General features: G+C 37.9%; 2 protein-coding genes across 2 annotated transcripts in view; one reads left to right on the top strand and one right to left on the bottom strand.

The window, feature by feature from the left end:
- FBXL13 (F-box and leucine rich repeat protein 13) overlaps nucleotides 1-24,263 on the top strand; it is a 185,494-nt gene that overhangs the window by 119,625 nt on the left and 41,606 nt on the right. Inside the window, 5 exon segments of the mRNA XM_032642583.1 lie at nucleotides 11,783-11,881; nucleotides 12,630-12,747; nucleotides 12,841-13,003; nucleotides 18,259-18,378; nucleotides 19,350-19,476. Coding sequence (XP_032498474.1) covers nucleotides 11,783-11,881; nucleotides 12,630-12,747; nucleotides 12,841-13,003; nucleotides 18,259-18,378; nucleotides 19,350-19,476 — 627 coding nt within the window.
- LRRC17 (leucine rich repeat containing 17) overlaps nucleotides 1-24,263 on the bottom strand; it is a 101,559-nt gene that overhangs the window by 46,921 nt on the left and 30,375 nt on the right. The window lies entirely within an intron of this gene.

Here is a 24,263-nt window from a genome sequence, read left to right as displayed (position 1 = left end):
CCTTGCTATGCCACTAAGCACTTGTGCAAACCTGGACATTTACTTGCTTTTTCTGCTTCAGTTCTCTCTTCTGTAGAATGGCTAGGTTAGCTAGATGATCTCTGAGATCTTTTTCAGCTTTAGGATTTTGTGTTTCTGTATGATGACTAACCAAGATAACTAAAGAAGGAGTAAGACTGGGGGAAGAGAATGATGAATGGTATTTTGGAAAAGCTGAATTTGAGGTTCCTGTGATATACCTGGTTGTCAATGACAAGAACTAATTGAAAGTGGAAGTCTGGTCCTTGGAGCAGAGCTGGGAGTGGAGGTACAGATTTGGTAGTTTATCAGCAGGAGGTAAATGGAACAATAAAAGTTATGTGACCAGCTAAACCAGTTGTGAATAAACAGGTTATGTACCAAAATAACTTGGTAACAGCCAAATTCAAAATTATAATTCATTTAATATTTATTTGATTACATTTTTCCTTATTCTATATTTTAATGGATGGCAATAATAACTGCTACCATTTGTTGGGTATTGGCTACGAGCTATATGCTGAAGAAAGTGTTTTACATTTATTATCTCATTTAATATTTATAAATAACTACATGAGGTCAGTATCACTATTCCCATTTTTGAGATGTGGAAACTGAACACTGGTCTGTTGGTAAACATCTAACAACTGGATAGGAACACGCAAATCCCTGAGTTACAGTGGTTGTTGACTTCCATGGTGTAAAAACTCCCACCATGGCCTATTTCAAGCTAACAACAAGAGGTCACTGAACAGAGAGATAGGAAGAAATGTGCCTTATGTAATACTGTCACCATACAGATATAATAAACATACATATCTTCAAGAGCATAGATAATGGTAACATGGTAAAATAATTAGAAGGTCATGAGTTTGGGTATTCACTACACTTGTTAATATTGTTTATTTAATTTTAAGTTTATATGATTTAATCTTTTAACTAGCTGTGTTTAACAACTGGCTTCCATAGTTCCTAAAATTTTAACAGTCTGCTCTTGCAAGCTAGTATAAGCTGGCTCCACACACCACTGAAAATGATGCTAAGACAGAGTAAGTAACTTGCCTAAGGTCACATAGAAAATGTCCGGGTCAAGATTAGAACCTTGATCCACCTAATTCTGAAGACCAGGCTCTTAACCACTAGACTATCATCTGTAAAACTATAAAGTGCTATATACTGTGTATGGTAAAAAATTATTGCTGCATTTCGTATTTGAAAAAAATGTTATGTGGTCTTAAGTGTCATCAGTAAGGAGGGGTTCTAGTGGAAAAGCAGCCATGAATCAGAAAAGTCACAGTGCAATTTCTGCTTTTCTGGGTCAGTTCTTGTGCTTGAGTTTCCCTGTTAAAGGAATGCTTTGTGTCCTTTTTGAATCGCACTTCAACCCGCATTGGGAAAAATAAATAGAAGAATTTATTAACATCTTTTAACGTTTCTTGTAGACAGGACTCATGGAAATTTAAATGGTTGTTATTATTACTTTGAATATAACTTTATACTAGCCATACTGAAAATAAAATATAAAGAAATATAACAAACACCTATCGTTTAGCATCCATAGATTAATGCAATCTCTTTGTAGCCAAAATGTATAAGGATGTTTATTACATTAAGTAGTAAAAAAATAAAACATCTGGAAACAATTTTTAGATCTTGAAGAATCAGATGACAAAATGATGAGTCTCAGGGGACTAGTCATATTCACCTCTCTGGAGAAAAGGTTTGAAAAAAATTTTAATGCTTTCTGAAAAACCATACTTATTTTAGCTTCTCCTCTGCTCCCTATCATAGGAAATGACCTACACACAGAATTTCATGAACTGCTCATAAAACTCTACTTAGGTCTTTGGACCTGAGTGAAGCCCATAGTTAGGATTGTAGCTGTAAAGCCACCATCTAGCTCAATAAATCTAGACGAACCAAGTAGCTCTATGGATCATTGTGTTGTAAAAATAACGTATCATAGTTGTGATTCTCTTGGTTAAAAAAGAGATAGGGACTTCCCTGGTGGTCTGGTGGTTAATACTTCGCCTTCCAGTGTAGGGGGTGAGGATTTGATCCCTGGTCGGGGAGCTAAGATCCCACATGCCTCGCAGCCAAAAAAACTAAAACATAAAAAACAGAAGCAATATTGTAACAAATTCAATAAAGACTTTAAAAATGGTCCACATAAAAAAAATCTTAAAAAAAAGAAGGGGATAAAGCTCCATTATAATACAGGGGAAGCTATAAGTAATTTGGCCAGTGGGTGAGGAAGAGAACAACATAGTATACTCTAGAAAAGAATGGTAAAGTTTAGGAAGGGTCAGCCTGCTTCTGCAGATCGCAGCTCTGAGTCATTGCGCGGTGAGTACATGCTGAGTTGGCACGCATGCTTGCCTTCCTGGCATCCACAGGCTTTACTAATCTTGTGTTCTAGTTCCTTACTCACATTGGAAAATGAAACTTTTTTTCTTGTTTGGCTGTTCAGTGTTTTTAGATATATATGGCAATCTTTAACAAATGACTGTATTGACTATGCTCCACCCCCACACACACTTTGGAACTACAAATTTACATTCTACAAACAACTTATTTGACAACTACTTGGTCTATGAACAAGCGGTTGTTGCATCATACTTTGCGCTAAGCATGGTGCTGTACTGTAAAGGATATGATGGATAAGATGCTGTTCATTTTCCTTGGCAGGGATATTAGACATGTGCATAGATATTACATATGTGCATATAAGCAGAAGATGCAAAATGCAAAGTGAGGGCTCTGGTCATTGGTGCTCTGAGATATAAGACAAAGAGACAGCTCTATCTGAAGCTTCTTCCAGGGCTACCTGGGAGAAGTGCATTAGTGAACATAGAGGAGGGGGTGGCCATGAAGAATGTATAGACTGGAAAGTACAGCATCATCCAAAGAGAGAGATTGGCAGGGATAATAATTAGACCTCTCTTCCTGTCACCACAGAGGACACAATATTTGAAAGCCTGTCAAGCCCTGTTAACACAGATCCTGGGAAGTGTTCCTATTGAAGCTTGTGGCACATTTGAATGCAATAAAACATAATATTCCATAATGCTTTGGGAGAAATCTTTGTCTTTCTCTCCAACAATTCATTCTACTTGCTAAGCCACGCTTCTCTGAGGTCACCAAGAAGTCATGAAGGATATATGGATATGACTAAAGTCATCACATTACATGCTAGTCACTGGCTGCAGTGCTGGTTAAAATGAGAGAAACAGCTGGAAATGGTACAGGAACACAATGTGGGCCATGTCTACCTAAGATGGATATTTCTAGCTGTCATAGAGGGTCTGGCCCTATATATACCTCTTTTCTGTGCTGTTGAGCTAACTGATTCAAAGACACTGTTGTTAAGAAGTGGAAACTGGGAGCTTGGTAAGATGCTATCCTCACTGAGGTAAGTCTCTTCCTTCTTTTTACCACTTTGGAGTGGCTAGGAGGGATCTGAGCTAGACCTTGATGCACAGCACTCTGGTCTTCATTTTGTATGGTTCACTGATAGTTCATTTCCCACACAGACAGCTGTGTCCTGTTGTGCTGATGGGTTGAGACACACGAGGCAGATGGAGAGAATTTCCCTGTGATCACTAAGGTTTCTCTGCCCCCAATAGCAGCGGTAGCAGTCTGCTGGGACTTGAGACTGGAACACCACTGGTGTGGCCAACTTCCCCAAGTTCCTAAATCATTGGGAACTTAAACCAGAAAATAGCAGAGTGGCAGGGCTCCAGTTGGTGCCCAAATTGAAGCCCAAATCACCTCAAAACTAAACAACAAGATATTAGATCCCAAGTTTTGTAAGAATACTATACAGAAAATGCACAGATACCAGCTGTGGTGAAACCCGGTATTTGAACGTGGTAAAATATTTTGCTTTTTCCTCCTAGAGATGAATCTTTAATTTCAGGCTTATATCACCATTCTTTCAGTGAAGAGAAAGGACAACTAATAGTTGGTTACCCTAAAGGATTCTGGCAGGAATACTTGAGTCATGAAATATTAGCCAAGCAACTCTTTGGATATTCTAAAATAAACTGTGTAGAGAACTAAGCGTTTCATGCCAGGACAAAACTAAAAAGCTTTTCTCAGAGGTCTCCCTGACCCCCCTTTTCTGTATACAATCTTATTGGTTGATAGCACCCAGTTTTTGGCTGCATTGCAAGGAACCACTCAGCTGTGGCTGATTACTGCTCTCATTTTTTCTCCTTGTTCAGGAATCTTCTCATGAGCATGTTTCTGAGAAAGCAAGACAGAAAAAGTTTTTCGCTTGTTTTGGGGAAGCCATTATTGGAGAGGCTAGTGTTAGGGTAATAGACTAGAGCTGAGATAAAGGGGAGGAATTTAGAAGTGTTGTGAAAAACAACTGTTTCCATCCCTGGAGTTGTGAGTCACAATGGGAGAAATAGACTCTATCCTTGGCTCTGCGGTGGAGAGCGGCAGTCACGGCGTGACTCAGGAACATTCTTTCGTTCATTCAGCGCTTACGGAGCAGCCACTCTGTGTCTGACACTGTGTCTAGCACTGGGGATGCACAGTGAGGAATAGATAAGGAAGCTGTTCTCAAATCACACAATTTCTCTAAATACCTTTTCTTTATGTTTACAATGTGAGGGATGGACTAGAATGATCTTTCAAGGCCCTCTACCTCTAGTACTTGAACCTTTATTTTTCTGTGGGCTCACAATGTGCCCAGAAGAACAATAACAGGAAAACTGGTTCTCAAAGCACATGCCAGATATTGTGCTAACTAATCACTTTTATATACATTACTCTATTTGTTTTCTCAATAAACTCCTAAAATAAGTATTATTATATCCATTTTATAGATGAGAAAACATCTATAAAGCATCAGAGAGGTTGAGTTACCTTTTGTTGGAAGTGAGAAAGAGGCAGTGCCAGACTCAAACCCAGCTCTGCTGACTCCAAGCCCAGCATTCTTTCCCCCTCCTCTGTTCTCCAGATTTATAATGTTAATTCATCTCCCCTGGACTTTTCTCTGGGAATATTTATGGAAAACTTATTCAAGAATCCATGGCAGTACAATGTGAAATATGTAATTTTGCCTTATGGGTCTTCCATTAGTTTTCCTTCCCTCTTTACCTACTAAGGTTTCTTATTCATCCCAAGGGTGATCTTGCCACTTCATTTAAGCCCAGGGCTTCCACTGCTTTGCCTTTGCTTGTGCTTTACTTTCAGCTTGGAATCATTTTCAATCTTGTCTTCAGCCAAATTCTGTACTCTTTGCCTGACTTTGTCTTACTCCTAAATTTAATTTATTCATCCCCTAATAGTTATCCAACACAGTAAGAAATTTAAAAAAAGAGTATAAGATCATCTCCTTGGGGGAAATAAGATATGCACAGATTATAGGAAAGTTATAGGCTAAAATACTTATAGACCTGTAAGGGAAAGAGAAGGAAGGTAGCAGAATAGGGCTGGAGTCATTGGAACTTGAGGAATAGTTAAGCCTTGATTAGATGAAAAGAGAAAGGGGCAGGGAAAGGTTAACAAGATCAGACAAAGAGCAGAGAGGTCCGCTGAGTATTGAAGAAGTTGGATGTCTTTCTGGCTGGAGTGACTAGGTTTGAAGAACTATGGAAGCTGGAATGGAACATTTGAACTGGATGTTATTGTTGAAGAATGTTAATCAGAAGGAGTACTGGATTAAGAGTTTGCACACCTGTGTTCTTGCCTGATCAATTTGTAATCTGGAGAAAATTGATCAAGAGACCTGAGTCTCCATTTCCTTATCTCCTGGGTCTACCTCGGTCTATAGAAGTCCAACCTCCTTAGAATAGCCTGTCTCTTCTTCTACTGTTTCCACCTCCAGCCATTTTATAGTATGTCTTTATGTGTGAGGAGTCAGTTGTGAGCTAAGACCTTTCACAACATGGTATAATCACATGTACTCTGTGAGAACGCTCACAGTGCTGAAAAACATGAGTTCTCACAAAGGTACACAAGTTAAGTAATAAAAATTAAGCTATACAATTTAAATAATGAAATCAGGCTACACAAGTTAAATAATACTCATACACATGCATTAAAAATTGAATTTTTGATCGTGAGTTTGGGATTAGCAGATGCAAACTAGTATATATAGGATGGATAAACAAGGTCCTACTATATAGCACAGGGAACTATTATATTCAATATCCTGTGATAAACCATAATGGAAAAGAATATGAAAAAGAGTATATATATGTATGTATAACTGAATCACTTTGCTGTACAGCAGAAATTAACACAACATTGTAAATTAACTATACTTCAATAAAATATTAAAAAATGGAATTCTTACCCTACCAATTTCATAACTTAACTTTAAGACACTAAAGTTCCTTAATTAAATATTTAGAATTAAAACTTTAAGGCTAGAGAGTTTCTGTTTTAACCTGAAAATGTGAGGCAACAATAAGGTCTTAGGGCTTTCTTTTCAGTTGTGTATGATTCAGACAGTTAGTGGTGCCAGATAGGATGAATGGTCTCAAAGATGCTAATCTGGAAAAAAAATGTGGCCAGGCAATCTTAGATGATCAGCCAGGACAAAGCAGGCAAGAGCAAAAAGAGCATCAACCATGAGTCTTAGTAAAAGTCAATGTCCAAAGTCTTCAAGGAAGCTGTGATGTTAATTTTAGTGTGTCAACTTGAATGGGCCATGGGATGCCCAGTTTTTTTGATAAACATTTTTCTAGGTTTGTCTGTGAGGGTGTTTCTGGATGAGATCAATATTTAAGTCAGGAGACTAAGTAAAGCAGATTGCCCTCCCCAGTGTGGGGGTCTCATCCAATCTGTTGAGGGCCTGAATAGAACAAAAAGGCTGAGAAAGGGAAAATACACTCTCTTTGCCTGACTGTCTTCAAGCTAGAACACTGGTCTTTTCCTACCTTCAGACTTGGACTCAGACTGAAACAATACCTTCAGCTCATCTGGGTCTCCAGCTTACCAACTGCAGATCCTGGGACTTCTTAGTCTCTATTGTTGTATGAGCCAATTCCTTATAATAACTCTATGTATCTACGTATGTATGTATGTATGTTTCTATCTATCTATCCATCCATCCATCCATCCATCTCCTATTGGATCTCTTTCTCTGGGGAACCCTGACTAACACAGTAGCATTAGCATCTGGATCCAAAAGTGAAGGAACAAAGCAGCAGGTTTCTCTCAGAGTCTAGTGCCAAAAGGTGTTTTGTGTCCTTTTAAAGACACATGTACCCCAATGTTCACTGCAGCACTATTTACAATAGCCACGTCATGGAAGTAACCTAAATGTCCATCGACAGACAAATGGATAAAGAAGATGTGGTACATATATACAACAGAATATTACTCAGCCATAAAAGGGAACGAAATTGGGTCATTTGTAGAGACTTGGATGGATCTAGAGACTAATACAGAGTGAAGTAAGTCAGAAAGAAAAAAAAAACAAATATCCTATATTAACATATATATGTGGAACCTAGAAAAATGGTACAGATGAACCAGTTTGCAGGGCAGAAATTGAGACACAGATATAGAGAACAAACGTATGGACACCAAGGGGGGAAAGTGGCGGGGGCGATGGTGGTGGTGGTGTGATGAATTGGGAGATTGGGATTGACGTATGTATAAAATGGATAACTGATAAGAACCTGCTGTATAAAAAAATAAATTAAGTAAAATTCAAAAAAAAGAAAGGGGGTTCCCTGGTGGCGCAATGATTGAGAGTCCGCCTGCTGATGCAGGGGACACGGGTTCGTGCCCCAGTCCGGGAGGATCCCACATGCTGCGGAGCAACTAGGCCTGTGAGCCATGGCCGCTGAGCCTGCACGTCCAGAGCCTGTGCTCCGCGATGGGAGAGGCCACAACAGTGAGAGGCCCGCGTACTGCAAAAAAAAAAAAAAAGAAAAAGAAAGGTCTTTTGTGTCCTTTTAAGCGCAGTAATGCAAGCTGATCTTCTTAAGAGGTAGTGTAGTTTAATGACTACATTGGAACTAGACTGCCTGGATTCTTATCCTGGCTCCACTATTTATGAGCTAGATGACCTTGGACACATTACTTAACTGCTCTGGGCCTCATTTTTCTCATTTGTAAAAAAAAAAAAAAAATACCTCCCAATAGGTGGTTGTGAGGATTATATAGACCAGTATATGAAAATTGCCTAAAAGAGTACCTAGTACACAATAAGTGTTACTTAAATGGTAGTTATTATAAACCATCCTGGACTCATTGAGCTCACCGCAGTCTCTCACAGAACATTTTGGATCTTCTGATCAGCAACTTTTTCTTCCAGTCACTGACTAAGGAGTGGGAGGAAGAGGAATTCACAGATGTTTTCCTGAGCTTTACCAGGAAGTCTTTGAAATAATCTAACAAGATACTTTTAGGCCAAGTATCACCCAGTGTCGTGGCTTTTCAATAAGTTAAAAGGACCATGTCCTGGAGCAGAAGTTCTCAGTAGATGCTCACTTTCAGCTTACTTTAGGTATAGGTACTTACTTTAGGTACTTTAGGCAGCACTTTCTTTAGGTATGCGACTGTAAGCCTACTGTGTGAAGAAGAGGACTGAATTTCCTTCTTTCCTTTGATATAAATTGCTTTCTGATTACAGAAGAATTATACACTCATTATATAAAAATTTTAAAATATAAAAGAATATAAAAATAATCCATAATCATAGCATCCAAAGATAACAAACAATATTTTGAAATGTGTCTTTCTAGTTTTTTGTCCATTTGTCTGTGACACATACCTTTTTAATTTATTATTATTTATTTTGGCTGCACCATGTGGCATGTAGTTCCCTCACCAGGGATTGAACCCATGCCCCCTGCATTGGAAGTGTGGAGTCTTAACTACTGAACTGCCAGGGAAGTCCCAACACATACTTTTTTAAAACAAGATTAAGATCATAATATATACAACTGCTGTTCCTCGTTCTCACTGTCATGCTATTGTGAAGGTGACTCTGTGGGAGATTTCCCCCTGATGTTTGTTTCTGGATAGAGTATCAGTTTCCCATTACTGAATCAGTACATCATTTCCCATCCACGACCATTTGTTAGGAAATGGAGCCTAAATAACTGTTATTTTAAGGTAATTCATTCACAGGCGAAGATATTTGATCTTTTGATCAGTAATTACTTTGAATACTCTCTACCACTGCTGCTTCCATTAATGTGGATAATGATAGTTGAAAGAAAGAAATCAGTATACAAAGCTGTAGTAATCAAAAGAGTGTGGTACTGGCATACGGACAGACATATAGAATTGAGAGTCCAGAAATAAACCTATACTGTTATGGCCAATTGATTTTCAACACAGGTGCCAAGACCATTCAGTGGTGGAAAAAATATTCTCTTCAATAGCTGGTGCTGGACAACTAGATATATGCATGCAAAAAAATGAACTTGGATCCCTACCTCACACCATATATAAAAATCAACTGAAAAGGGAACAATGACCTAAATATAAGAGCTAAAATGATAAAACTTACAAGAAAATACTGAGAGTAAATCTACATGACCTTGGATGTGGCAATGGATTATTAGATATGACATCAAAAGCATATGCAACAGGGCTTCCCTGGTGGTGCAGTGGTTGAGAGTCCGCCTGCCGATGCAGGGGACACGGGTTTGTGCCCCGGTCTGGGAAGATCCCACGTGCCGCGGACGGCTGGGCCCGTGAGCCATGGGCGCTGAGCCTGCGCGTCTGGAGCCTGCTCCGCAACAGGAGAGGCCACAACGGGGAGAGGCCCACGTACCACAAAAAAAAAAAAAAAAAAAAAAAAAAAAAGCATATGCAACAAACTATAGAAATGACCCCTGAAAGCATAGTCTTGTACCACAATGTTCACTGTAGCTCTATTTACAATAGCCAGGACATGGAAGCAACCTAAGTGTCCACTGACAGATGAATGGATAAAGAAGATGTGGCACATATATAAATGGAATATTACTCAGCCATAAAAAGAAACGAAATTGAGTTATTTGTAGTGAGGTGGATGGACCTAGTGTCTGTCATAGAGAGTGAAGTAAGTCAGAAAGAGAAAAACAAATACCATATGCTAACACATATATACGGAATCCAAAAAAAAAAAAAAGGTCATGAAGAACCTAGGGGCAAGACGGGAATAAAGACGCAGACCTACTAGAGAATGGACTTGAGGACATGGGGAGGGGGAAGGGTAAGTTGGGACAAAGTGAGAGAGTGGTAGTGTATATATGGACATATATACACTACCAAATGTAAAACAGACAGCTAGTGGGAAGCAGTCGCCTAGCACAGGGAGATCAGCTCAGTGCTTTGTGACCAGCTAGAAGGGTGGGATAGGGAGGGTGGGAGGGAGGGAGACGTAACAGGGAAGAGATATGGGGATATATGTATATGTATAACTGATTCACTTCGTTACAAAGCAGAAACTAACACAGCATTGTAAAGCAATTATACTCCAATAAAAACGTTAAAAAAATAATAAAATAAATAAATATTCATTTTTTTAAAAAAAAGCATATGCAACAAAAGAAAAAACAGAGAAATGGACTTCATCAAAATTAACAACTGTGCATGTAAAGACATTATTAAAAAGTGAAAAGATAACCTAAAGAATGGGGAAAATATTCTTAAGTCATATACCTAAGGGTCTAGAATCCAGAATATATAAGGAACTCTTACAACTCAACAAAATGACAAATGACCCAACTGAAAATTAGTCAAAGGACTTGAGTAGACATTTCCCTAAAGAAGACATTCAAATGACTAATAAGCACATGAAAAGATGCTCAATCTCATTAGTCATTAGGGAGATGCAAATCAAAATCACAATGAGGTACCACCTCAAACTCATTAGGAAATTTTTTGCAAAAGGAAAATATGGAAAAATAAAAAATAAGTTCTGGCAACGATGTGGAGAAATTGGAACCCTTGTAGATTGCTGATGAGAATGTGAAATAGTACGGCCAGTGTAGAAAATATTTTGGTCGTTCCTTAAAAAGTTAAACATAGAATTGCCATGTGATCTGGCAATCTCACTCCTAAGTATATACCGAAAAGAATTTAAAACCGGTACTCAAACAAATAGATGTACACATATGTTCATAGCAGCACTATTCAAAATATACAAAATATCTATCAACAGATGAGTGGATAAACAAAATGTGGTATATCCATAAAACAGAACATTATTCAGCCATAAAAAATGAATAAGTACTGATATATACCACATTGTGGATGCACTTCAAAAACATTAAGGCAAGTGAAAGAAACTAGACACAAAAGACCACATACTGTATAATTCCACTTATATGAAATATTTAGAATGGGTAAATCCATAGAGACAGAAAACAGATTAGTGATTGCCAGGGGCTGGGAAAAGGTGAGTATGGGGAGCAACTGCTTAATAGGTAAAAGGTTTCTTTTTAGGGTGATAAAAATGTTTTGGAACTATGTAGAAGTTGTGGTTATACAAAATTATGAATGTTTAAATGACCTTTTAAGTGACTGATTTTATGTTATATGAATTTTACCTCAATAAAAAATAGAATAAGTTAACTAGACTAACTGTGATGATAATTTCACAAAACCTACATATAAAAATTAAAGAAATCGAGATTAGATTCTTTGTTTCCTTTTATGTCTGCAATATTTTATGGTTTCAATTTTAAAACACAGTAGCAAAATCATGACATAACTGGCTATTACTATCTTAGGGTTTTATTAGAGGTCATACTAATGGGTTCTCCCACATTTTCACCAACTCTGTACAATTCAGATTTCAGTCCAAGGCTTCAGGAACATTGCAAACAGCTGCAGTGGGATTAGGCATCTGACCATCAATGACACGCCAACTCTGACGGACAACTGTGTAAAAGTACATAGTTGGAAACTGTATTTTCTTTTCAGTCACATTTGGTTGGCACATTTTCTAGAGGCTTGAATTATTGAAAAATATGAATGGGTTTTTCATTTTAGTTTTTTTATATAAGAAAATCATTAGGAAATTTATACATACACATTTGAACATTTGAATCCTTAAATACCCTGAGAAACTGCGTTGCACAGTTAGGATATTTTTATTTCAATGATATTGTAGCTTAAGCATAAACTTTAAGTCTAATTCTACATGTCAAGCTTCTAAATGTAGTGATTCTTTTCAGCATTCCATTTTCTCATGTTTTCCCTTACTTTTTTTTTTTTTTTTTTTTTGCGGTATGCAGGCCTCTCACTGTTGTGGCCTCTCCCGTTGCAGAGCACAGGCTCCGGACGTACAGGCTCAGCGGCCATGGCTTACGGGCCTAGCCGCTCTGCGGCATGTGGGATCTTCCCGGACCAGGGCACGAACCCGTGTCCCCTGCATTGGCAGGCAGACTCTCAACCACTGCGCCACCAGGGAAGCCCTCCCTTACTTTTGTAACATCATTTAGTTGATTCCTATGCATTACTCAAATGTAAGTGTACTAAAATATATTGAAAAAACGTCCCATTTTCTTTGAAATTAGGACAATTTAATAGTTAATGTGTCTGTTTCTGAAAATATTGAGAGGAAGAAAATAACCTCATCACTTTCATAAGCTTGTTCTCTATACTCTGGTTAATCTTTTTTTTTTTTTCTTCTAAAGGCTTTAGTTGAAAAATGCCATCGAATTACATCAGTAGTTTTCATTGGTGCACCACATATTTCCGATTGTACTTTCAAAGCTCTTTCTACTTGTGACCTCAGAAAGATCCGATTTGAAGGTCTGTGATGTTAAAAAGTGGTTTAGCATTAATTTTACTTTTAATCTTGTGGCAATTCAAATACAGTACTTCTTTTTTAAAAAAAAAAAACAGGAAATAAAAGGATTACCGATGCATGCTTCAAATTTATAGACAAGAATTCTCCAAATATCAGTCACATTTACATGGTGGACTGCAATGGAATAACAGATGGTAGCCTCAAGTCACTCTCACCTTTGAAGCAGCTTACTGTGTTGAATCTGGCAAATTGTGTAAGGTAATGAGTCATTCAGTCAAGAAACACTGATTATCTAGAATATTCCAGACTTCCTCAAGATGCTCATTGGTTAGGAGAGTAAACATGAAAGTCAGGAGTCCAAGTGGAGGTAAATGCATAGTTCTGCGGTAAAACAAAGGAGGGGCACCCAACCCAGACTAGTTATGTAGGGGCATGGGGAGATTGTCAGGGAATGCTCAGGATATGTGGAATCACAGGCCCTTGTAAGATTAAATGAATTTGCTGGAACATTTATGGGCCACCTTTCCTAGTGATGGTTCTCACAGCTAGTTCAGTTAATAGGTCTTTTTCCCAAATGGACTTTCCAACTTGCTTATGAAGAACCAATCTTACTGAAGTGTTTCCTCTTGGGTACTAGTTAGATTTCTCCTCTGTGTGGGTTTGCTCACAGATGGACAAAGGGCAAGTTCTTACTGAAATCCTTTCTTTTTTTTTTTTTTCCGGTACGCAGGCCTCTCACTGTCGTGGCCTCTCCCATTGCGGAGCACAGGCTCCGGATGCGCAGGCTCAGCGGCCATGGCTCACGGGCCCAGCCGCTCCGCGGCATGTGGGATCTTCCCGGATCGGGGCACGAACCCTTGTCCCCTGCATCGGCAGGCGGACTCTCAACCACTGCGCCACCAGGGAAGCCCCTGAAATCCTTTCTTTAGCTGGGTTACAAATGGGCTTCTATCCCAGTATTCTCAGGTGGGCAAGGATCAAATTCTTGCTAAAATTTCTTCCCCGGTGGATAGCTCAGCCTCTTGCTTGTATAAATTTCTTATAATATTAAAGGGCCAGATGATAACAAAATAGCATTTGATCTACAATGAAATTGGTTAATATTTGGGAAAACATAAGACAAGTCAGAGTAATAAGCTAAGCTACACAAAATCTTAACTCATGTTCCCTATTATTAAAATGGGGAGGCACCATGGGTTGTGGAGGGGAGGTAAAGACAGGATTTGAAATGGGAAAAACCTGGATTACGAAATGAAGCCTCCAGTCAACAGCCAGCAAGGAACTGAGGCCTCCTGTCAACAGCCATGTGAGTGAACTTGGAAGCAGACCCTCCACCCTCAGTCAATCCGTTGGAAGATTAAAGTTCCAGCTGGCATCTTGGCTGCAAGCTCATGAGCAAGCTGGCACCATAATGCAAGCAGGATAACTGTGTGTGTGTGTGTGTGTGTGTGTGTGTGTGTGTGTGTGTGTGTGTGTAACAGCTAACCCTATCTGTATTAACATGTGAAATAAAATTGAATTGCATTCATATATTTCACTCAGGCTTCTGCAGGTTACCTAATTTTAAAAAGAAATGGAGGTTTTTCTGCATCCAGCAGTAGAGTTGACAAAACACTTCAAAGGACTCCTTGCTACAAACAATTTAGATCTTGGATGAAACATACTTTCAACACATTGCTGAGCCCACAAAGCATACGAGAAATATCCAATATCCAATATCATGATTCTTCACCACCTTCTCAATGAGTAGACTCTCTAAGATGAACAGTGAATACCAAGCAAACATAAAAGATAGAGCTGCTATGAGCATAAATGTTCATTTCAACATTGGCATTGAAACAATCAGTTTTAGCGAGACTCAAGATAGGGAAGCAGGATGAGACTTCTGCAGTGTCTGGACCTCTTCAAGGGAGACAAAGTGGTCTCAGGTAGATAGTACCTAGGCCCCTGGAAGAAGTTAGCTCAAAGCTTTTCTCAAGGAAAGCACCTTCTCTTTAGGCATCCAAAGTTCCCATAGGTTAAAGTCAAATAAATAGGTGCTCGCAATTAAAGACCATCAAATGTACAAAGATATGAGTCACCATGAAGCAAAATAAATTTGAACTTCCATAATTCATATATTAGAATTATCACAGAATATTAAGTAACTATGTATGAAATATTTGAAGAAATAAATAATGGAACCAGAAATATGAGCAAACAACAAAATGTGATAAAAATAACTAGATTTACTTGAAAAACTAACTTTTAGAAATAAAAAATATAGTTATTGAAATAAAGAAAATGAATTGCTAATCAGCAGATTACAACTCACTGAAGAAGAGAAGTACAAAGCTGGAAGATAACTGAAGAAATGACAGCAGAGTGAAAAAATAAAAAGAAAAATGTGATAGAGTATAACAAAAGATGGAGAAGGTTTAATATCAGCGTTTTAGATTAGATTTTTAAAATTCATCTATAAGGGATACACCTAAAACAGGAAGTTTGAGAGTCAAAGTATACATTTTTCTCAACCACATATCAATCCTTCAAAAAATGGACTATGTATGAAGTTTTAAAGCAAGTTCCCACAATTTTCATAGTACTGGTAACAAACTATATTCTCTAACTACAATGCAGTTAAATTAGGAATCAGTAATAATAAAAAGATAAATTTCAAAAACATGTATGATTTAAAAGTGAAAATTCCAGGGCAGCAGAATCACCTGAAGAGCTGAATGAAACTACATATGCCCAAGCCCTACCCCAGAGCTACTGAATCTGAATATCTAGGGATGGAACACTCGCTTATATATTTTTTAAAAAACAACATGGGTGCTTCTGATGCACAGCCAGGTTTGGGATTAACTGCATTAACCCATTAACTTGGACCATTACCTGAAAAGTCCTTTTCTATTGACTTTTATGCCTCCAGGATTACCATATAAATGTATATATATATCTATATATACACATCCATATATATATACACATACACATGTGTTAGTATATAAATGTCTGTTTTCAGGCTATCTTTTCTGTTCCATTCATTTATCTGTTTTCTGTCTAATCTTGCACAGTACTTTATCTGTAAAATGGGGAAAATAAAGAGTATATACTCAGGATTGTTGTGAGGATCAAATAAGTTAATTCATGTAATGTACTTAGAATAGTGTCTGGCACATAATAAGCACTCAAGAAATGTTACCCTTTATTACTATTACTGCTTTATAATATGTTTTAATATCTAATAGAATGAGACTCTCTTTATTAGTAGTCTTCTAAGTTATTAGATATTTTTGCCAGTTTATTCTTCCAAGTGAACTTTAGAATAATTTTGTCATATTTCAGAAAAAATCCTATTGAGATATTAATTGAAATTATGTTAAATATATAAATTTTGGGAAGATATATAGTTTCATAATACTTATCTGATTTTCTCTTTACCCAAGAATTATTTATTAAAAATGTATTCAGATATCCATGTAGTTTATATCTAATTATCATTGTTACTAATTTTTCATTTTATGACATCATGGTACAAAAACACAGCCTGCACAACTTCTGTCTTTTGGGATCTTTATTTAGGGGTAATGCTGGTGAAAAAGATGATGGTTATGTTGTTTATCATGTTGAATATATATGAATAGTCCATGGAACTTAAATTACATTAATTATATTAATGTTTGTCAAAAGCTAAGTCTAATACAAAATTGTATCTTATGTTCTTTTTGAATTTTTATTTTTCTTTCATTTTGTATTTATGCTATATTATATGTTGCATAAAAGTTCATGACTAAAATTACCAAATAAAAAAAAAAGAAGCCAGAAACCTTATAGGCTATCTGTTTTATTAATAATTAGGCCACCTAATTAAATGAACAGATGACTAGGAATACCATTTTTAGTAATATTTCTCCCATTACTATCATTTATATATTTTCTACTAAAATAAAAGCTATATAGTCAAATTTGGTTTACAAATGTTGGCAAAATACCAGATACAGATATCACCTATTTTGAAGCCAGACTGGCCTTGGATTTCTCTTCTGTAACAGAAAATATATTTATAATTGATCTTTTTATTAATATTGTTTATATTGTTATATAATATATATACATTTATATGTTTGGTATTTCTGTTGCAGAGGAGAAATCCAAGGCCAGTCTGATTTTTTAGGGTTTTTTTTTGGGGGGGGTTGTTGGTTTTTTTTGGCTGCACTGCACAGCATGTGGGATCTTAGTTCCCCAACCAGGGATCGAACCAGTGCCCCCTGCATTGGAAGCATGAAGTCTTAACCACCCTGATTTTTTTAAAAAATTATTTTATTGGGCTTCCTTGGTGGCAAAGTGGTTGAGAGTCCGTCTGCCGATGCAGGGGACACGGGTTTGTGCCCCAGTCCGGGAAGATCCCACATGCCGCGGAGTGGCTAGTCCCGTGAGCCATGGCTGCTGAGCCTGCGCGTCCGGAGCCTGTGCTCCGCAACGGGAGAGGCCACAACAGTGAGAGGCCCGCGTACCGCAAAAAAAAAAATTATTTTATTGAACTATAGTTGATTTACAATGTTGTGTTAATTTCTATGGATAGTCTGATTTTTTTTATCACACACACACACATATATATATTTTTAATTGTTACATCATTACACCATTTCACTGTATGCAATTTCATGGCAGTAAAGAATATGATCCCCAAATTCTATACCCAACCATATTATCTTCATTGGGGTGATACCTAATCAATGTAAAATTACCCTGTTAGTCTTAATATTTTTACTAGTATAGTATTCTAACTCTATGTAAAATTATCACCCCTGTGTTAATTTTATTTACCTTTACCTAATACCACTGCACAATTTTCTTTGTTTTTGTTGTCATCTTATTATAAATCTGTTTCTGGTTGACTATTTATAATTTAGAGAATCATTTATAAATGTGGACTTACATGGGAGGGGTGGGAGGGATGGCACTGACACATAGGTGTCTATGATTAAGGACAGTATGGGAAGACTGAGGTCAAGATCTTACAGCATCAGATTTTCTCTGCTTCAGAAAGAAAGGATCTTTAGGTAACTTATTAGGTTTCCAGTCCAGCTAAATTGACTTGTACTTAGTGGAAATTCCTCCAAGATTTTGACAGTAGTTTGACTGTTAGGCTTGGTTCTCCCTATCCTAAGTTTTTGTCTTTTTCTTTTGCAGGAGATTGCATCAGGCACTGTTTAACATGATCACATTTTAACCCCAGGGAAGAAACCTTATAGGCTATCTGTTTTATTAATAATTAGGCCACCTAATTAAATGAACAGATGACTAGGAATACCATTTTTAGTAATATTTCTCCCATTACTATCATTTATATATTTTCTATTAAAATAAAAGCTATATAATCAAATTTGGTTTACAAATGTTGGCAAAATACCAGATATAGATATCACCTATTTTGAAATGTATTGGGTATAGTAACTTATTTTAATAGTATTCTACATAGTTATACATAAAATCACATGTAGAGCTTTTCTTACTCTTTCCTACAGAATTGGTGGCATGGGACTAAAGCAGTTTCTTGATGGTCCTGCAAGCACAAAGATAAGAGAGCTAAATTGAAGTAACTGTATCCACCTGGGTGATGCCTCTATTGCAAAACTATCAGACAGGTATGATAAAACAATAATATTTTACATCATGTTATTAGTAATTGTATATTTGTTAATAGGACAGATCAGAGGTAGACTTTTGAAGCCATTTGGAAAACATCAGGGATGCCCAGAAGCTGGTCCAATATTCAGCGAAACGAAATAAGACATTGGAGTCATGGAATGAATTAATCTTTTGACTATATCTAAGACGTTTCTTATTAAATTTCAACTTGCAGAAAGTCTGAGATCAAATCACTCATGAAGTTATGAATAGCTATACCTGGGTGACTTCTCTGTACTTTTCAAGGATATCATCTCTATGTAAACCTTTACAGTGTTTCCCAAGGGATATTCTAGCTGGTGGGTTTATTCTTGATCCTGTTTACTTGTAAAAGGTCTTGTGTACACTAAGGGGTTAAGTACAATTCCTGTAACAAACTTGTAAAGATAAGTGAGAAATTTAACTTTGCACTTTTAGTGGTCATTCATCGTGGTATTTAGGAGTTGCTCCACGTGTAGATGTATTTCTGGTGTATCCCAAAGCTGCGAAAGAAGGCGGTCCCAATCGTGGTATTTACATGATAGTTTTTGTATGCATGTAATATATTTTTTCTTAATAGAAATTGCAATATGAAATGAAATCACAGAATGTTTTATACAATAATCCACCTCTCTTTCATTCAACTTTGTAATGTCAATTATTTCTACTTTTTTTTTTTCCTCGGATGTGCTGCCCACAGCATGTGGGATCTTAATTCCCGACCAGGGATCGAACCCACGCCCCCTGCAGTGGAAGCACGGAGTCCTAACCACTGGACGGCCAGGGAAGTCGCAATTATTTACACTTTTAAGCTTACTTTTATGACAAGAAAAGGAAAATCCTTGTTTCAATAGCATTTGCTTTCCCCAAGTAATTTTTAATATGAAGAAATTTCTACTGACAGTGTGATTAAAAGCTAAAATGAACTCTTCATGCTACTTTCTTTCAGCTGCTCTAATTTAAACTACTTGAGTTTATGAAATTGTGAACATCTAACTGACCTAGGAGTTGAATTTATTGTAAACATCTTTTCTTTGGTATCAGTAGATCTCTCTGGAACAGACATCTCTAATGAGGTAAAAACAATTCAATGACTTCTATTGCTTTCTGTAATATAATCATTTTCCATTGTGTAAACAATGGAGAGAACAACAATTATTTTTATTTCTTAGAATATTGGATTATAAAGGGCAAGTTTGGGAATATTGTTTCTGGAATAGCGATGGATGAAGTTATTTGTAAATCAATGGTCTTGTTTCTCTGCTTTAAAAATTGGCAAAACACAGTATTTTGAGGAAAGTCCTGACAGATCAGAGTTTTATGTGATAGATCTGAAATGTGTTTCAATTATAGACATTTGGTTATTGTGGAGATATATTTTGGATGGCTTAGGTATATTTTTCCTGTGGATTGTATATTCTATAAGACTACCTGAGTGCCTTGAGATCCAAGTCCTTAGTTCAAAACTGAAGTCTAGAAATGGCCTCTACAAATCTATGAGAGATACATTTTAAGAAACTCATTTCTTGCAAGCTGCTGTTGCTACTTGTCAGAGTTGAAACACAGGTCACACCTATCCTATCATTCCAGCACTGCCCCATTTACTAATCAAAATGAAGATAAACCCAGAGATCTGTCATGTTTCTGAAAGACTTTAATGGACTGTAGTTAGATAAGGAATGTACTGCCTTCTCTTAAAAATCAGAGCATTGGGAGGGATAGAAGAAGACAACAGAGGTGAGGATCTCTCCCCCATCTGCTTGCTAAATCCCTATTCATCCCTCAAGCTCATCAAATATCACCTGTCTCTGAGGCCTTCTCTGAGAAGTCCTACCTTACAGGCAAGTACAGGAACTTTTCTATGTACATCTCCAGCCACAGTGCATTCTTTAACATGACCTGTTTCTGTTTCTCACTGCATTACTGATACCTGTGTTATATGTCCATCCTTCCCTACATATTCAGTGGGCTCTTTTAAATAACTATGTCTGTTCATTGGTTCAGGTTCTTTCCTTTCTCTAAGAGTGAATTTAGATTCAGCCTCCATTCTGCTAGGTGGTCTGCTCTCCCCTTCCCTGGAGTGTTGTCTAAATGTAGTATGAGAGTGGGAGCTCAGGGCAGTTACATGTAGTCAACTCACGGTGGAATCAAGCCTGGTCTTCTCAATGCTGTCTTTTGTCCAAGGCGGAATCCAGTGAGATGTCTGAGGGTCCATTTGGTTTCCTTCCAGGTAAATTCCTGATGTGTCTTCCCTTTCCTGGCTCCAAGCCCCCCTTCAAGTCTTCAGGCTCCTTTGTCATAGGGGCCCTTGCTCTGAGCCCCTCTGGGTCATCCTGGGGCATGGGGACTCTGTAAGGCCTTCTTAGGTCCACAATCCCAGACATCCCCTGCAGACATTTTCCTGCCTAGGTGTATTTGCCTCAGACCCATGCCTCACCCTTCTCACTCTCCTGCAGAATGGCTGATTCATGTCAGTTAGGTTCCAGTTGGGTTTGGTGCTTGTGAGGCATTTGTGTACAATGGGAGGGTCCGAAGGAGGGAGAGGCCAGGGTTTTCCTCCAACTTTCCTTTCATTATTATCATCAGCTGCATGTCTTTTGTGATCTACTCCTTTTAGTCAGAACTGCTGTGGTTCTAGCTTCCCTCCTGACCTTGGACTCGGCTCTAATAAACACCATTGCTTCCCACTGTCCTTCCAGCATAGGTGCTGCTAAATCTCTAGATTTTGTCATTATTCCATTAGGCTCCTCAGTTCTCTAACACCTATGTCGACAATTCTCTTTCACAATTAAATTTCCTCAGTTTGAAATCAGAGTTGTTTTTATTTTCCTCATTAGACCTTAGCTGGTAAAATGATGAGTGTAGGAAAACTCTCCTGCATTGTTGCTTTGCACAGCCATACCAGGGAAAGGTAGAATGAGTTCTCATGTACTCTTAGACCCCCAAACCTATCAGGAGATAGAGTCCAACAGGGCCCTGTATCCCAGCACCTCATTCTTTTGCTTCCCTCCCGCTCTCCCTTCCCCTTTTCTTCCTCCACCCTCCCCTCCTTCCCCCCTTCTCTCTCCCTCCTTCTCCTCTCTCCTTTCTCTTCTCCTTCCCCCTCTGCTCCTCTCCCCTCTTCTCTTCTTTGCTCCCAGTCTCCTCTCTTGGCATAGATTCTTTGTCTAATCTGAGGGTGGAAGAAATGTTCCAACTGATTACATGGTTTTTAAAAATGTCATGTTCCAAGTCTTTCAGGGTTTAGAATTTAAAGCTTACAAGTCTAGGATGTTTTTCTCCTGTGTTGTTCTGTAAAAACCCTTCCCTGACACATATAAGTAGAAGGCCCGGCTCTTGTCTGAAGGGTCACAGGGTAACAAGAAGGATCAAAGCACATTATAAAGTACATCAAAATATAATTCCACCACAGCACGCATCACAAGCCTGAAGGATCTGGTGAACATTTGTTGAATGAACGAAGGTAGGCTTAGATGCTCTATCCTAGTTTTTAGCATTTGCGAAAAGCTCAGTTTTTATTTTCGAAGACCATATATTAAAATTTTTAACTGAGGAAAAGTTAAAAACTTAGGAATATAGCCTCAAGTCCCATTCACTGTTTTAATTTTCTTGTAAAGAATACACACAATCTGAAAGAGCACCTATGGAGAAGAAAGCTAGTTGTTTTCTGCCAAAAGACTGAAAAATATGTCTTCTGAAGGCTGTTGTTTTCTTTCTCCAAGTAAGTTAAATTGTGATCTAAAACTCAAATCATTGACAACATAGTGCTACAACCGCTGTGGAAGCTAACCTCAAACAGTCAAATTAAAATGAGTCAGCCCAGATGTCAACTCAGGCAGCTAAACACCAGCCTGGATTGTAGGTCTGATGAAGTGCAAATATGACTATAGACTTAACATTCAAGATTTAAACTCTGGAATGTTACAGATATTCACCAGAGATCAAATGTGACCACTTATGCCTTTGGGAAAAAAACAATTTATGTTTTCTAATAATTATGTTCACTCACAATTCTTTTCAATAGTAAGTTTTTAGTTACAATCACACTACTTACTTAGTTAACAAATATTTACTCTAATAACATTGGGCTTGGTGCTGGGGATACTGGGCTGAACAAAACAGACAGGGCCCCTCCTCCTAGCCCTTACATTCTAGTGGAAGACAGGTGTGAGACAAGTGGTTACAAAACACGATGGGTGTGGGAAACAAACAGATGGGAAACTTAACCTGGCTCAGAGAGTCAGAGAAGATCTTCTTTTACGAGAGAAGGAGACAGAGTATGTGGTGAGCCAAAGAAAAAGCTCGCACAAAGGTAGAGAGGTTGAAAGTATGGTCGCATCAAGGAAATCTGCACATTTAGGTATAGCTTGATTAGGAGGAGAGTGGTGAGAGATGATGTTTGAGAGGTAGGCGGGGGCCAGGTCATAAGGGGCCCAGATGCCACAGTGAGGAGTTTGTTCTCTGCCTTGTTGGCAATGGAAGGACATTCAGTATAGTCAATTAGACAGTAACACAGTCAGACTGACATTTTGAAAAGGTCCCTCTATCTGCTGGATAGACATGGGGATGATAGATGCACTAGTGACCAATTATAAAGCAGTAATCCAGGTGAAAAATTATGAGGGTCTATATTAGGGCTATAACGAGGGAGATGGTAGTAGGGCTGGCACAGCAGATTGAGGGACATTTAGAAGAAAGAATCAACGGGAGCTAGGGATAGAAGGAGTATGGGGGTAAGGAAGAGGGGGAGGGAATCAAGGATGATGCCAGATTTTTGGCTTGAGCATCTGTATAAATGGTGGTGTCCTTTACTGAGCTGTGTCCCTTCCATAGGGGGAGGAACAGGTTGGCTACAGGTTGGGAAAATAGGCATGTTTAGTTTGAGTCACCTGCAAGACAGCTTTATAGAGATGTATAAGCGCTCCGGAAATAAGCAGGGAAATCAGTGAAATTTACTCTTTGGAGGTAGAAAAGCTCTCTAGGGTTGCAGTGGGTGATGGGGCATTGTGTTCAGAAAATCATGGATACTTATGGGGAAGTTAATCAGCAAAGGCAAAACTATAGATATTTAGAAATCCAAAAAGATGTTTAATTGAGAGAGCTAATTTAAATGGGGGAAGCCAAGAAGAGAACACAGTTATTTCAAACTTTATACATTTTTTATAATTATTTTATTGTCTTCGGCCATTCTTTTTGTGGAGAATAGTGACTAATGTATTACATCATCCATGAATAAAAGTTGTTTAGGAAGTTATCTAATAAGCATATTTTATAGAAAAGGAAAAACATCAACTTTTCCAATATAAACAGGATAGGGTTTGTAAGTGAAGGAAATAGCTTATTAATGTGATGGTATTTTAAGCTATCTTTAAAATTCTTTAATTTTCTATAACTTTTTCTTAATGTCTAATTCAGTGGGATGTTATTTGTTCTCTACTTACCCCAGAGGAGTGTTTGAATATAAGGTTATATCTCCATGTATACAGGAAAATGTTTTCCACTCTAGTTAGGAGAATTATTATTTGCTGAAGACCACAGGATCCACAGTTAGGGCAGTTCAATCTGTTGCTTAAATTGTTTTAGTCACCACTATACTTGTTTAAAGGAAAATTGAGTCAGAGCAATGTTCCAGATAGTATGCTTAGACAGAGGCTTTAAGAAGACTCTTTCATTTGCCTGATTTTCAAAAGTTTTCACCATGAGTGCCTACTGTGTAGGCCATCTCCTGGAGTCCCCTCACTGGAATGTGAGATCCATGAGGCTGAGACTTTGTTTTGTTCACTGCTGTTTTCCCTGGGGGTAGTAGACACTCGATAAATACACACTGAATGAAGGAACAAATGCTGAACTCTAGGGCACCAAA

The sequence above is a fragment of the Phocoena sinus genome, chromosome 9 (genome assembly GCF_008692025.1).
Source record: "Phocoena sinus isolate mPhoSin1 chromosome 9, mPhoSin1.pri, whole genome shotgun sequence".
Lineage (NCBI taxonomy): Eukaryota > Metazoa > Chordata > Mammalia > Artiodactyla > Phocoenidae > Phocoena > Phocoena sinus.
This window is presented reverse-complemented; position numbering and strand designations above follow the sequence as displayed.